The 15,355-nt window shown below is 39.7% G+C and overlaps 1 protein-coding gene across 1 annotated transcript in view; it reads left to right on the top strand.

The window, feature by feature from the left end:
• Positions 1 to 14,800, top strand: part of LOC136422575 (heparan-sulfate 6-O-sulfotransferase 3-B-like) — a 56,706-nt gene extending 41,906 nt beyond the window's left edge. Inside the window, exon 2 of the mRNA XM_066410370.1 lies at positions 12,454 to 14,800. Within this exon, the coding sequence (XP_066266467.1) occupies positions 12,454 to 13,063 (610 nt within the window). The 3' untranslated portion in view covers positions 13,064 to 14,800. The remainder of the gene's footprint in view (positions 1 to 12,453) is intronic.
• Positions 14,801 to 15,355: the final 555 nt, after the last annotated feature.

Genomic DNA, 15,355 nt, shown 5'->3' with positions numbered 1-15,355 from the left:
GATAGATAAAAATTAGAATCTTGTAGGAGTATCCAGTACATGAGTATTTGGTTACTTTGTAGGTCCTGACACACAGTCTTCACACTGCCTTTGCCGGGAGCTTTGTCAAGCGGGTTCACGCTGGTGAAGCCTGCATACTTTGATGTCCTTCTGTTTGTTGACTCTATATGCCTGGGACTTAAAATCACTGCTGGGGGAAAAAGGAGGGGTTCACTATATATTATGTATAAAGTTTGCGTTGAGTGAACGGATTGCATTAACTGAAGAGATATTTGTGGAGTGATGATTTCGATGTGAAGAAACCCATGGATATAAAACCACCACAAATATTTCAAGACTACCTGTCCAATAGATTTTCATGTAAGCACTGTAACTAACAGAGTACAGACAGATGGTTCACAATTGTATTGGATTATGCAGTCCAATTCCTTTTGATTCTACATGTCGTTCATTTTGATATACTAAAACTGCTTGTTAGAATTGCCAAACGTTACACCAACCAAGCATTTAATGTAGCTGACACGATGTCAACAAATTATGAACAACAAATTAGTTGGGAATTGTTAGCAAGTTCAGAAGTAATAGACGGCTGACTCCACCTTGTCTTGAGTAATTTGAGACACACATTTAGATCATGAAGACAGTATATCATTGCAAAGAACTATTCCTGTGTGTCAAAGTTACATTTAGGAAACTGTTTCAGCAAATTGGATTTTCAAATTCTTTTGACAGTGCAATTAAAGAACACATTTTTCTCCGAAAAGAACACTATTCCTCTGTAATCAAAGTTACTTGTAAGCTGATGTTTCACCAAATTGGATTTTCAACTTCCTTCGACAGTGCAATTAAAGAACACATTTTCCTCTGTACAGAGTACTTTTCCTCCGTAATCAAAGTTACATGTAGGGTACTCTTTCAGCAAATTGGATTTCAAACTCTCCCTACAGGGCAATTTAAGAACACACTGCCTCTCAGCCTGGCATTGTAATGCCAGCGTAGTTCTTCAGTGGTGTTAGTGATGAGCACCCTCAGGTGTTGTGGATGCAGTGGACCATGTCAGTGACCTGCAGTGCATGTCCCTTGCGTCACACTCTACTTGTATAACAGGGTTTCATGAACTCATCACTTGGAAGTGCACTGCCGAGACTCCAATTTGTATTCAGTCCATATCAACTGCTGTGTGTGTAGATGGAAGTTTGAACCAGTCAGGAATGGCCATTACCGTACCAAAGGGATACTTTGCTTTTGAACAACTCAGTTGACAGACCTCGCACTCTACTGATTTGTATAGGGTCGGCACAATTGTGTAGGAGTCTGTTTTGTAGTTCAAGGGTGAGACCAAAGTTTATCAGTAGAAACTGCATGCAGCCTCTCTCCTCCAGTCTTCAAAGGAAAGACGTCGACTTTCTCTGCGTTCTGTATTGATTTTTTCTGTCCCCTCTTGGATAGGGATCGTCGTGCGTGGAACATAAAGTCAGAATCTGTCTCTTGAAACTGAAACCAGAAGACATGAAAAGATCGTCTTGAGGTTTTCCGTTCTCTTGATGATCTCGGGCTCATCATTCTCCCTTGCTCTACACCTGTGCAACTGATGAATTGCATCACATTTGTACTAGGGAACAGTTACGTCCACTATTAGTTAGTTTGTAGACTGGGTGTAGAGAGTTCAGCTTCCTTGAAGGTTGAAGAGGAAAGAAAAGCAGGATTTAAAATACTTTTTAAACCACTTTTAAATCCTTTTTATTCAGGTTGCCCACTTGGATACCTACATGTTACATGTTACATGCTACCTGAGCACGTCGCCGGAACATAATTATGCGTATACGGCAATTAGCCTGCTATTTAAACTATTCTAGCTGCCGAATCTCTTTTGTTCTCTTTGGTCAACGTTATATCAGAGTAACAGTCATAGAATTTGTCTTTGGACACAACTAAATTAACCTATATGCAAGATATTAACCTGGAATATGTAAACACGACCTTAAACGCTTACGTTCTTGTGACGTGCTACGTATACCTACCTACATTGTAGTCCCTTGACCTCCAGGTCGTTTGGGGGGGGTAAGGTAAACATGAAGATAGTGAGCTGTCTCCAAACTCGTCAGTCTCTTGCTGCAGTCAGCCATTCAAGCAGGTTTAGGTACGTCCACTCTGTTAGGTTGTCTTGCCAGGATTTTCTCTGTCGTCCTCAACGTTGCCCTCCTTCCAGACTTCCCTGTAGGATACGTTTCACCCAAATGCTACATGTAGCTAGGTTGCCCATCAGTCCATCACTATTTCAGGTTACCCCAGTTCAGAGGCCCAAATTTCTGCATGATCTGATAAACTTTTGCTCTGGTTGCTTCAAATGTCATCTCTGAATGGTTTAAGCTATCCTGCCCACACATGTATCCCTTGTGTGGTGGCATTAGGACATCAGGTTGTGATTTTACTGCCCATCTCTGGTAAAAAGAGGTGTCGTTAAGACTTGAAAGGCCACTTGTGGTTTCCAGACCATTTACCTCGTTAAAACTTAAGGGACGTAAACACAACTAACAGGTGCAAAATGGTTATTCTATGGACAGCCAGGGAATTTTTCGCTTTTGCTTCTGAGTATAGTACTCCCTGTTAAATTCCCCAACAAGACATTTTTGTTATCATAATGAAATCATTGTTGTCCCATTGAGAACCAGTAAGAAAATGTTGTTACTTAACCCACTGCATGAGCATCTGCTTTGAGTTTTGATGCAAGCAACATCATAATCATACATATTAGCAATTTTCCAACTTGCCTCTTTACTCTATGCACACACACACGCACGCACGCACACACACACACACACACACACACACACACACACACATGCTCAACACACACACATGCTCAACACAGACACACACGCTTTCTTTATATCCTTATATTGATCCAGCACACTATGCAACAAATACCGGCCAGGCTAGGACTTTTAAGTCACAGCTAAAACACCACTGTGTACGGATCACGCTTACGCTATCTTCACGAAACAGTTACACTGCCAACTGGCTCCCATATGCGTTGGGATCACCATGGAGCAAGTTGCATGCAGTTCTAGTGACGCACAAACTCATGAGTTACCTCACTAAGTTACCATGGTAGTGATTTCGACTTTTTGCGGTGATCTCTCTACATGGTGTACGTCAAAGTCATCACTCCATGTCAGCAAAACAGTTTTCTGTACTAGTTTTAGTAGAAAGGTCCACTTTCCACCGTTGCACTGCAACTGTTGAGCAACCAAAATTGGATTTGTGTGACCCTTAATTTCATGATTAGAATATGATACACAATGCAAAAGTATGATTTAAAAGACATACAGGGTAAAAAATTTCATTCTTAGTAAAATTCATTGAGCAACCTGTCATATATTTGGTTGCTCATCAGTCAGTCAGTGGTTGCAGCCTCTAGTTAAAAGTCAGTAATGCACTCTTGTGTGCCACTGAGAACTTAAACACAGCAAATTGCCTTCTCCCTGCTACAAAACCAAGTACCCTGAAACTTCCAAAATTCCAGCATATTCTTAATGTTGTTGGGTGTTTTTTTTTGCTGTGTATCGCATCATTAAATATACATGTACTTGGTGTTTTCTTCTTTTTCACATCAGAATTCAGTTCTGTTTAAAGTTTTCATGAAGACCTATAAAGGTTTGTTGCACCTGCTCTCTTAATACATTCCAGTTCCAAGTTTGTGAGGTCACTCACCCAGACTGATACATTAACACTTGTGTAGCTACTAGTATCAGTCTCTTCAAGAGCGCCCGACCAAGATAAGACAGATTATTTTTAATGGAAAACAAGGCAAAGGCTAAGGGCACAGTAAAGACCAATGCCAGGCTGCTATCTGTCTGACTTATCACCGTGTCGTGATAGATTGTCGGCCGGTTGGTGGATCGATCACTGCTTGTAGCTCTAAGTCTCTGTAGAAATCTTTACCTGGTGTCTTTCCAATAACCTTGCTGAGCACTGAAACTACCCTAGATTCAAAGCCTTGATCACTTTATCTTTGAATAGGTCAGGGCCATCCAGGGCTGTCTCCAGCTTTTTTTCCGTCCCACTCATTTTTGGGAGCCAATGTTGTTACTTTTCATTGTTAAATCTGTCAATTTAAGCTGAGAAAAATGCATTTTCATCAACTTCCAGTCATGAAGTTTAGATTATTGGGACGGACGGGGTTAATTTTTTTTCTTTCCCAACAAGCAAGTTTTCGTCCTAGGACGGAGGGACGGGTCCTGGAGACAACCCTGCTGAGCACTGAAACTACCCTAGATTTGTTGCCTTGATCACTTTATCTTTGAGTAGGTCAGGGTCATAAGAACACCATCATCATTGCCCAGGTGAAGAAGTCTAAAGTTGGAAACATTTCCTTTAAGGTCTTCCCGCTTTGATGTTTCTGAGGTATGATGTTGAAGGTGTACATGTAACCTTACTTGTTTTATATGAGGTGAATCAACTTAATGTGAATACTGTAAACCTTAGAATCTTTCCTGGTCACCACGGTTTTGCCACTGCGAAATCATGACAGCGAATATGCGTTTGACAACCATTGTATTTGTATAACAACTACTGTAACTGTACTGTTTTAACCACAAAGTTAAAACAGTGCATAAACCTACTTGCCCATTACTGTGAAATTTAGTCCCATGAAAGTACATGAATTCACAGTAAGAATACAGTACAGTAAGTTCTCAAAAGAGATGTGGACAGGGAAATACAGACTGGGATCCATTTCCCAACACAAGTTTATCAAAGCCTCGCCCCTCCCCCCTTATAAAGACATGAAAGTAACTGAGGCTCATTCTAATACCTTTGCGCCAGTGATGGTTTCCGTGGCCTTGAGATATTATATACCGGTATGTTGACATCAAAAAGGAAATTGCTTTTTCGAGTAAAGCTTAATGGACCTCTAGGTATCACTGCTCGAAATACTGGGTGCATGTGCACTTTTGTGGACCCAAAATTGTAGCTGTGAACCTAATCATTGACTGCGTGCACCTAGATATTTGTGAAGGGTTATGTACATATTATTGTCATACAGTAGTATACAACATATTCTTGACATTTGTCATAGTGTCAGGCAGTGCTGTCTCTAGCTTTCAATTTTTTGCCGTCCCACTTATTGGTTGAGATCCAATGTTGTAATTTTTGTCATTTTAAGCCTACAAAGATGCATTTTCATCACTTTTATGTCATGAAGTTCCCATTTTTGGGACGGACTGGGTGAGATTTTTTTTTACGTCCCGACAAGCAAATTTCCATCCTGGGATGGAGGAATGGGTCCTGGAGACAGCCCTAGTGTCAGGAAAAAAGTCTTATTGTTGTTTAAAATCTTAAAAATTACTAGTTCGGATTCAAGCTCTGGAGAGAGGAAATCAGGTTTGTAGTTAGGTTTTGCTGACATTCTACTTAAGTGTATTTCATGCAGTACACCCAAAACTTTTCCTATGCACCTAAATCTTTAGGGTGGGTCACAAGAATGACTTTCAAGCCCTGAACTGTACTGTACAGACAGGGAGACAGGTAGACTCATGGGCTTCCTGATCACAATCACAACATGATGAAGCATGGCAACCAAGCGTGTCCGGGACAGCCTGGGAGCAGTAGACAGGGTATGCAGAGTGAATAAAATCAATAAGCACATATAAGTAGCCAGGCAGCCAGCTGAAGATATTTGTTGCGACATTTCTCCAGAGCATGCTCTGAAAATCCCCCTCCCTCCCTCTGCCAGCGCATGCCCTAGCTAATCAGATTTTCATTTTGGAGACGTGAGTTCTCTCGATAGCCTGTCTACCGTTCCTGCTGTAAGTATTAATCTGTGCCCCTGTAGCTCAGCTGGTAGCAGACTCAATGAAGAGCTACTGGTTCCAATTAGTTGGTACCTGGCAGATCCCAGGTTGAAGGGCTAGCAACCCTTTGCTGTAAAAATATATCCTGCAACAGACACAGCAAGGAAACTTGCAAGCTAAACCCTGGGACAGGACATCTTGGTTGGAGCTGCATCAGTCCCTTTGGAAGGGGCGTAAAATGAGGTCCTGTGTTCAGGGAGGCTCTGTAAGCATACTGAAGGACTAGCAACCCCTTACTGTAGAAATACACCCTGCTACAGAATGAGCAAGGAAATTTGCTGACCTTTGTGCCACTGGGAACTACAAGGTGAACAATAGCCTGTCCTGGGTGCTGAATTTAAGGATGTTATAATGTTTGCTGTCTTCAAGGGTTAGGGGTGCTGGACAGAATGATACAATGTATCTGTATTGTGTTTTACGTCATACTTGTACCAAGCCACCTGGGCCGCAAAAACTTTCGACACGGGCTTCCATGGGATATTTAGAATGTATTTCAAGTGCGCCGGTATCAAAAATATGAATACTGGATTCGGTCATTGGAATGTGTGCGGCTGACTTTTGTAGATTCTTTACCTTGAAGCAGATTCAATTCAAATTTTGACAAGAAAATCTACTCAATCATGACAAATGTCTCCGAGTGCATCCATCCAGTAAAGTCAAGTATATACAGCCTCCGGTCCACACTTGCACCCATAAAGTCAGCGACATCTGTGTAATTTTGACAGATGAGCAAGTCAGACACCCCTACAGCAGACTGAGGTGGAAAATTAACAATTTTCTGGTGGATGAGCAAAGACTAGTTACTGTGACCTACTAACATTAAACTTCGCTTGTGAGCTCATCTGGCATCCGACGTCAGCTCTCATATTCCTGCTGGGTACGACCACCACAAAAAAAGAAACTACTGATTAATTCAGCATTAGTAATCCCAGAGTTATGCACACTTCAATTATCTAGGTATCAAGATATTTTTCAGAAGGCCTCGATAGCACCAATGCACTACCACTAGCTACTTGAAAAAGCATCATGCTTCAACTCAAATGAGGATGCCTTGAAATGAAAAAAAAAAACGTAATTGTTTTCATAGTTGCACTGCTACTCCAGGACTTGCTCCTGGTTTCTTGTGACACTTGACCACATAATTTTGTGAAACCTTTCCCTCCAGTAGTCATGGCTGACATTCAAGGGATTGTACGGACAAGTGCCCTCTTGGCCAATCCAAATTTTGTGTCTGAGGATTTTTCACCTGAGTTGTTGACAGGTGAATCGTGAAATTACCTCGGTAAGCAACTTTGACAACTTACATGTATTGAGGCAAAATGATTGAATATATACATGACACATAAGACAGTGTATCTATTGTATCTGCTCAGCTGACAGTTATTTTTTTGGCTTTATGATGTTAATGTATTTCAATTATACCCAATTTATAATCATCTTTGCCAAGAAGGTTATGTTTTTAGTAGCATAGTTTTGTTTGTTTGTTTGTTGACCAGCATACACCTATAACTCTAAAAGCTATAATGATGTATTGTTTTGAAATTGGCGTGTGGCTACATGTACATCATAGATCTTCACCTATCAAAGCAATGGTCATTTTTTGGTTCCCCTAGCAGCTTCCCATGGTACTGCAGCAGTTTTTGTATCTCATATTCTTGACATGGTATGGTCACAATATTTTGGTAGAAGGAACCTGCTATAGCCTTTTTTCTAAGTGTGTTGGCTGCCTTTCACCTATGCCCACCTTCCTGTATGGATGAATGACCATTGAAACCAGATGTGTATGTCTAAATCAATACTTTTGCTACAATGTATCTCTTCGGACGTGTTTGCCAAGGGATACTGTAACTGCATTTAAGTTTGTGGGGATTTAATTTCACTGTACAGTGTAGTGAGAAACAAAGGGGTAGGTGGGCAGAACACATCTAACAAGCAATTTTGCTGTGGTTTTAAGTTCATGGTTAACAGGTCACCGCAAAAACCGTGAAGTTCAACATAAAACCATAGCAAAAATTTATACATGATACTTTATGCATCAGCCCTGCAGTCTTGCTGAGTGATAACTTTTGTGGTAGGGATGTAGCCATTGATTTTAACCTAGAGGAGGCATTATGTCAAACTTCAGCAAGCAAGCAGACATGATTAAGGACATGAAGAAGGCTTAAATCATGGATTATCATATAAAGGATATCGTATCATGAGCCCCAATTTGATTTCTTGGATTTGCCTCTTAATATTCTTTCTGATTTTAACTAAAGACTAAGATCATGTGTAATATTTAGGATTTATTGGCGAGCCCCCCCCCCAAATTATTTTGGCACCAACAGTTGATGAAAATTTCTTGTGTTTGTACTTGCTGCAGTTTTCTATTTGTCAATTCATTAAAAGTTAACAATTCAACATAAATTAGTCTAGTACTTGCACATGGACTTTGTGGCTCCTGTGGTAGTATCTGTGTCTATCGCAGGATGCCTGTGTCATTTTCATGCTATTGGCGTTATTTTCCTGTAAACATCCAAGAACCAAAAATGTATGGCTTTAGGCCACACCAATTTAATTTATTGGTTAACAATTTTTTTAAATATTTTAGCACGAGGACATCATTAAACAGAAGGCTGGGGTGAAATCTTTCACCTGACCCTGTTCACCCCCTGAAATTGTGTGCACTAAAGTACAGACTTTCTTCTGAGATTCTGTTTTCATGTTGATTTTCCGATCTAGCATTTTCTTTTAAATTCCGTTAACCAAGGAATCAAAATGGTGTGGCCTTATTTTCCTGCAAACATCCAAAAATCAAAAATGTGTGGCCTTATCATGTAATCATTAGTTTCTCAACCCTTCCACTGAGGAATAAAAGAATAGCAGAGACACCAATTGATTGATGATATTGCATTATGTGAGATACATTGTCAGGATTTTGTTGATTTCCGAGGTATTTGACAGAATCCCCTCCAAGGCTGAACCATTTAGACACACATCAGCACCTTTCCTTATACACATCGATCCTCGCTGTCGGCAATCTGAAATAGATACACCAACAGAAATCAGGGTCCATCCTGCTAATCCATACAAAATGTGACTATCCATAGTATAGGGCTAGGGCTGTCTCCAGGACCCGTCCTTCCGTCCCAGGACGGAAATTTGCTTGTTAGGCCACACCAATTTAATTTCTTGGTTAATGGATTTTTATTTTCCAACAAAAAAATTCAGAAAAAAAAAATCATGAAATGTTTTCACGATTTTTTTTTTCTAAAATTTTTTTTTTTGGGAAAATGAAAATCTGTTAACCAAGAAATTAAATTGGTGTGGCCTTAGGACGGAAAAAAATTCAGCCCCCTCCGTCCCAAAAATATCAATTTCATGAGATAAAACTGATGAAAATGTATTTTTGAAGCTTAAAATGACAAATTCAATGATGAAAATTGTAAAAAAAATCGGCTCCCCAACAACGGTGTGGGATGGAGAAAAATCTAAAGCTGGAGACAGCCCTGTCATAGTACAGTTAAAAACTTCAGATAGTCAACAAAGATGTTAAACTTGATACTAAAAGAGGATATCATATGTTGATAAAATGAGCCCAAGATATTTTATTTTTGCACGTAGTTCTGATGATATTTATCTATACATCTTTAACTTACAAGTTATGCATTGAGATTTTACAGTCTAACAAATAAGGCTCATATATTTTCGCAAAATTGCAGTTTCTCATAAATGTGATAAATTCAGTCCTTGGTAAAATGAGCCAAAAACTTTACAATGCTCATAATTTCTGCAGATTCTGTTTCTAAAGATGTCACAGAAATGCTTTTATTGAACATATCATTGTTACAAATATTGATAATCTTTTGCAACATTCATTTATTTGACATTAATTTGCTTAATATTTTTAACTATTAATCAAAATGGTGTAGAAGACCAAACTTTTAACCAGAAAAGAATTTTTGTTTATTCAAAAAATGGTTGTCACACCAGACATGTCAAATACCTTTTGAAAAATCCCTCACCTTCAAATATTGATTTTCTGGAGTAGCTTACGTAATGCCCTTTCCCTAAGGAGGTGATTCCTCAGATTTTCAAACCTACATCTGATCCCGGGAAGAAGACCAAACAGTTACATGTAATTGAGTGACATCTTCATGCTAGCGTTTACATGTTACACACCTTGCCAGTTAAGTCTTCTGTGAAGCTACGGCAATTTGCAGCAATGGAATTTATGCACCACATTTGTCTTGATGGTGGTAATGGCCACAGGGCTTGTAGCAGGATCAGAATCACATCCTTACAACCTAGCACATATTATCAATCATTTTGATCTGATCCTGCAAAATGGTGCTATTTACAGGACGCTCTACACCCAACAATGGGGTCTTATGATTATGATGTCACAATTTCAGCACTGCCCTTTCACATGTACACTAGTATGATATATTGTGATGAATTGAAGAGTTTTAAGAGCACTTCTTTGTCACCGGACAAAGTGGAGAGGTTAGAAGAAAGACTGATTGCAGCTGCAGGATGTTCAGTCCACTGCAGCAGCAGAACACAGTGGACTACTATAGAGCTACTACTTTGTTATCAGTCATGACTAATCAGAAAAAGGCAAACTCAGCGAGCTGCCCTTTCACATTGTACACTGTGATAGATTAAAGAGTATTAAGAGCACTTCTTTGTTACTGGACAAAGTGGAGATAGAGGTTAGAAGAAAGACTGATTGCAGCTGCAGAATGTACAGACCACTGCAGCAGCGGAACACACTGGACTACTACAGCTACTACTTTGTTATCAGTCATGACCAGGGCTGTCTCCAGGACCCGTTCTTCTGTCCCAGGACGGAAAAAAATTCAACCCCTTCTGTCTCAAAAATAAAAGTGATGAAAATGAATGTTTTGAGCTTAAAATGACAGATTCAACAATGAAAATCAAAATATCAGCTCCCAAACAATGATCATGAGTGGGACGGAACAAAAGTTAAAGCTGGAGACAGCTAGCCCTGGTCATGACTAATCAGCCTTCAGGAAAAGGCAAACTCAGCACTACCTTTAATGTTTACATGACCAGCGCTTAACCATAGATATTGTATATAAATGATTGTGATGGACGTATATAAAGGCATGAAAGGACACACTTCCTTCTCCTAATGCTGCCGACTTAAATGGAGAATACCCGAGGGACTAGTTTCCATTTTCCTCCTGACAACGTGGCGCCGAGATTTATGGAGTCTTTTATAGTGGTGCATTATCCAGCCTTGTCCTGGATTTTAAGGACAAGTCAGGCCAGCGCGATGATAGATGACTCCTGCCCTAACAGCTTTAGAGCCCAACAAGTAGTTTGGTCACAAAGTTAATGTACCAATTATCCGTAGGGCATGGAGCTTCTCCGGTATCTCTCTCTCTCTGCGCTCTTACAAATTTAGGACTAGCTGGAAAGCCAATTGTGTGACCTGATGGATTTGATAGCAAGATACTATTCTTAGCAACAAATTGCTTTTACTCAGAAACTTACAATGTAGACTATCCCTAGTACGTTTAGATTTAATGTTGTGAGATTATACACTGTACCAGTCCTAGTTAAACAGGCTGCTGAGTCCATAGATTAAAGTCGTTCCTTTACAGTAATAGTCTTATAATCATAGCGTTTAAGTTGAGATTATGTACTAGTAGTATGGCAATTTGATATACTACATGTATGTATATCCGTGAAGTTGAGTTAATGCTTTTAGTGGCTGTGGACAAATGGGGGCTTAACATGATAGTCGCTATGCTCGGATTGTATCATATTTGGTTTTAGTGGTATGTAGGTAGAGGCTGCAATCCCAAAGATGCATGTCGTTTGTAGGTGTCCTGGCAGCTTTTCTCTGAACTGCAGGGCAGATCTTATCTTCGAGTTGTCAGAATCTTATCACCAAGAGCTCCTTAAGCTTGTGTGTGGATCTTAAGGAAGACCTTGGGGAGGATGTGGGATAAAAGGTTATCACAGCTAATGGGGCAGCAATGACACCTAGTCCCTGCCAGCTGACACCCACTTCCTGCTAAGATCAAAGTTTATCCTTCTTCAAAGTCAGATGTCCCTTCCCATGACCGACCTGTTGAGTTGCATGCACAAAATGGCATATACCATGTAAGAGACTTACTTCTAGTGCCATAAAATTGATCTCCATAAAAGATAATAAGATAGTTAATGGAGGTTTGAGAGTTCAAAATCTTGTAACTTGTTTTACATTTTTTATTGGTATAAAGTTTAGCGTAACTTGACAACAAAGTTCTTTGTACACAACCAAGTTAGTGTTTTCTTCAAGACTGACGTTTTGGTGAATGTCTGTCACCTTCCTCAAGGCAATTAGGACTGATTCTCTTACTCACTGCAGCCAAATGTCACTGCTAGCAGATGCCTTTACGTTTGGGACCGCATCTGTTAGTAGCTACACCTTGCTGCAGTGTGTAACAGAACCAGTCAGAATTGCCCTGAGGAAGGTGACAGACGGTCACCAAAATGTCCATCTTGAACAATTGATAGTGTACTTTGTTATCCATTGACTTACCAACCTGAAGAAACTGTTCATGGACTTTTGCTGTAACATATGTTGTGTGTTTTGCTTCAGGTATTTCTACATCACGATGCTGCGAGAGCCTGTGGCAAGATACCTGAGCGAATGGCGCCACGTCCAGCGGGGGGCCACGTGGAAAACCTCTCGGCACATGTGTGACGGGAAGATGCCATCAGAAAAGGAGCTGCCATCTTGTTTCGACGACAACTGGGTTGGTGTAGGCTTGGACGAGTTCACGGATTGTCCGTGGAACCTTGCAAACAATCGCCAGACCCGTATGCTGGCAGACTTGAGCCTTGTCGGCTGCTACAATACGTCCCGTGTGAACCAAGAGCAGAGAAACCGCATTCTTCTGGGAAGTGCGAAGACCAATCTGCGACGGATGGCATTTTTCGGCCTCACAGAATTCCAGAAGAAAAGTCAGTACATGTTTGAAAGGACCTTTAAGCTGAAGTTCATAGAATCTTTCGAGCAAGTCAACGGCACAACAGCGGGCAGGACACCCATCTCAGGGGACCAAAAAAGGAAAGTCGAGGAGCTGAACGCTCTTGACATTGAACTTTACGACTATGCCAAAGACTTATTTTTACAGAGACTAGAACGGCTTAAGCAACATGATCCAGATTACTATGATTATGTAGATGAAGAAGTGGCCAACTGGTGATGCTCTTCCTTTACCAAGATCCTGCATATCTATCATCACCTGTAAATCTTAAATGCATTGCCACATGCCACATGAAAAATGGGAGACGTTTTCCAGTCTGTGACAATGTTACATGTACCATATCTACCTGACCCTGACTCAAGACCATCGACTTTGGACCATTGAATGAAGTATTGTCAGGTGTCTGATCATGAAGATGTTGCATTACTGTAAAATGTACATATTACATACATACAAAAATACACATAGTTTACATGTATAGAAGTGTAACAACAATACAGTTGGTATTTCATAAAGTGCAGCAGTACACATAAATGACAACTTTTCTGCACTACCAACAGTGATGTGAGAGTCCCCCAGTGCTTCCTTAGACAATGAAAACTTTGGTTTATGAATGGCTTTTCAACCAAATCAATTTGGTTTGACCCCATCCCACCTTCTCCAATGCTTCTTTCTAGATATGGTAATGATGATTGAAAAAACACACAGCCAAGTTGCCACAAGTTATTTCCTCTGTGCAACTACAGTATTGCAAAATGACAGAATGCCATACTTACTTCTTATTATGTTGCCCGTGTAGGGCTTTGAATGTCATGGTTATCATTAAACTTAACAAAATTTAGAACACACCCACCAATTTCCAATCAGTTTTATTCTTGTATGCAATTCCTGGACAATGTTATACATGAGATGAAGTTTGTGTAGGCCTCTATCTAGACTCTTTATGTCTTGGCAGCTGGACAAAGTCATCAGGTCACCTTGGCAGCTGTGAAGTGCTCTCTTTGTAAAGTACATTTGATACAGGAGGTACACCAGACCTATCCTATAAAAACCTTCAAACCTCTCTCTCTCCCTGTTTTACTGTACTAAAACAACAGTAGCTACTTGAACCATTGGCATAAAACTTTGTCTTAAATTAATCGTCTTTTAAAGACTACTTCAAGACATCCTACATCGTTTTAACCTCATTAACATATCTATTCAGAGTTTTGGTATAAAACCTGGTGTTCTCAGTCGTATCGTTAGTCACTGATGCAAGACAGTGGATGCTGTCTGAAACATCTGACTGTTTCAAAATTTTATCCAGTTGCTTGAGTAATTATTTTTGGCTCTCTCCCTCCCATCTTGTACAGAAGTATACCACGTCCCACCAGCAAATTGACACAGGCGTATTATCATCAATGTACAATAACTTTGGCCTTGAATTCTTCTATTAGTTGTTGATCATTCCCTTGTATCAAAAGGCAACGATAGATGTTTGTAAAAGACTTCAGATTTATTGACCAGTCCTATAACTGTAGTAAAAGCTGTACTATAAAAAAAGTGACATCATTGATAATGATGATAGCCAACAAGGCTTCCTCTCAAAGTAGATTGTCAGCCAGAGTGTCGTTTTTGTTTGGCCTTTCTATGCAGGATGAGGTTGTTTTTTTTACGAAAGCCTTTAATCTATACCCACCTGTACATGGATGTAACAGATACTGTGTTGTCGGCACCTGAAAAACAGAAGCAGTTAAAGGTAGAACTTTTTGTGAAAAAGGACAAATTCTAATTAAAAGCAGTTATGGAGTTGGTCATTGCAAAATTTACATAATTTAAACTTCTTGTTTCTGTATAAAAACTGTACAAAAATGTGAAGACAAGCAGACCGGTAGATATTTAGGTAATAGGTATATGTTACATCTGAGTGCACATTGTGTGCTAAAATCATAAATTTCACAATTGCGACCATGTTCTTACTCACCTCAATGTCAGTATGTTGCACCTTCTGTTTCAAACATACATGTCAATATTGACCTGCTTTGGAAGGACCAGCTACACATAAATATGATGGACAACTTCTCAACCTAATCATGTACATGGATCTTAAACAAGACCCACACATTTTCATTTTTAAGGGTTACATGTAGATCAAGAAATCATGAAACTTCTCATCAATATGGTGGAACTTACCTCGTTATTGCAAGGGTATATGTCAAAGCTCTTGTGTCAAGAAGCTTGCATTGCTTGTATTATTGAGAGAAAAATGTAAATACAGTGTATACTTTTGTACAAACCTGAGCCATATGGAACAGAAAAGAGTTATTCCAACCTAGAGACCTGCAATGTATGTGTAGATAGTATTGACGTATGCATTCAAGCTTAGTACAGTTGAAATGCGCATAGTACTGACCAATAGCTTTATTTATTTGTAGTAGAAGCTATGTTTTAACAATTACAAAAAGAGAGATGTATTAGAAGAAGTCCATTTTATGTCATTTGCAGACCATTATTGTTGTATGTTATATGTTA

Source organism: Branchiostoma lanceolatum, chromosome 17, assembly GCF_035083965.1.
Source record: "Branchiostoma lanceolatum isolate klBraLanc5 chromosome 17, klBraLanc5.hap2, whole genome shotgun sequence".
NCBI lineage: Eukaryota > Metazoa > Chordata > Leptocardii > Amphioxiformes > Branchiostomatidae > Branchiostoma > Branchiostoma lanceolatum.
This window is presented reverse-complemented; position numbering and strand designations above follow the sequence as displayed.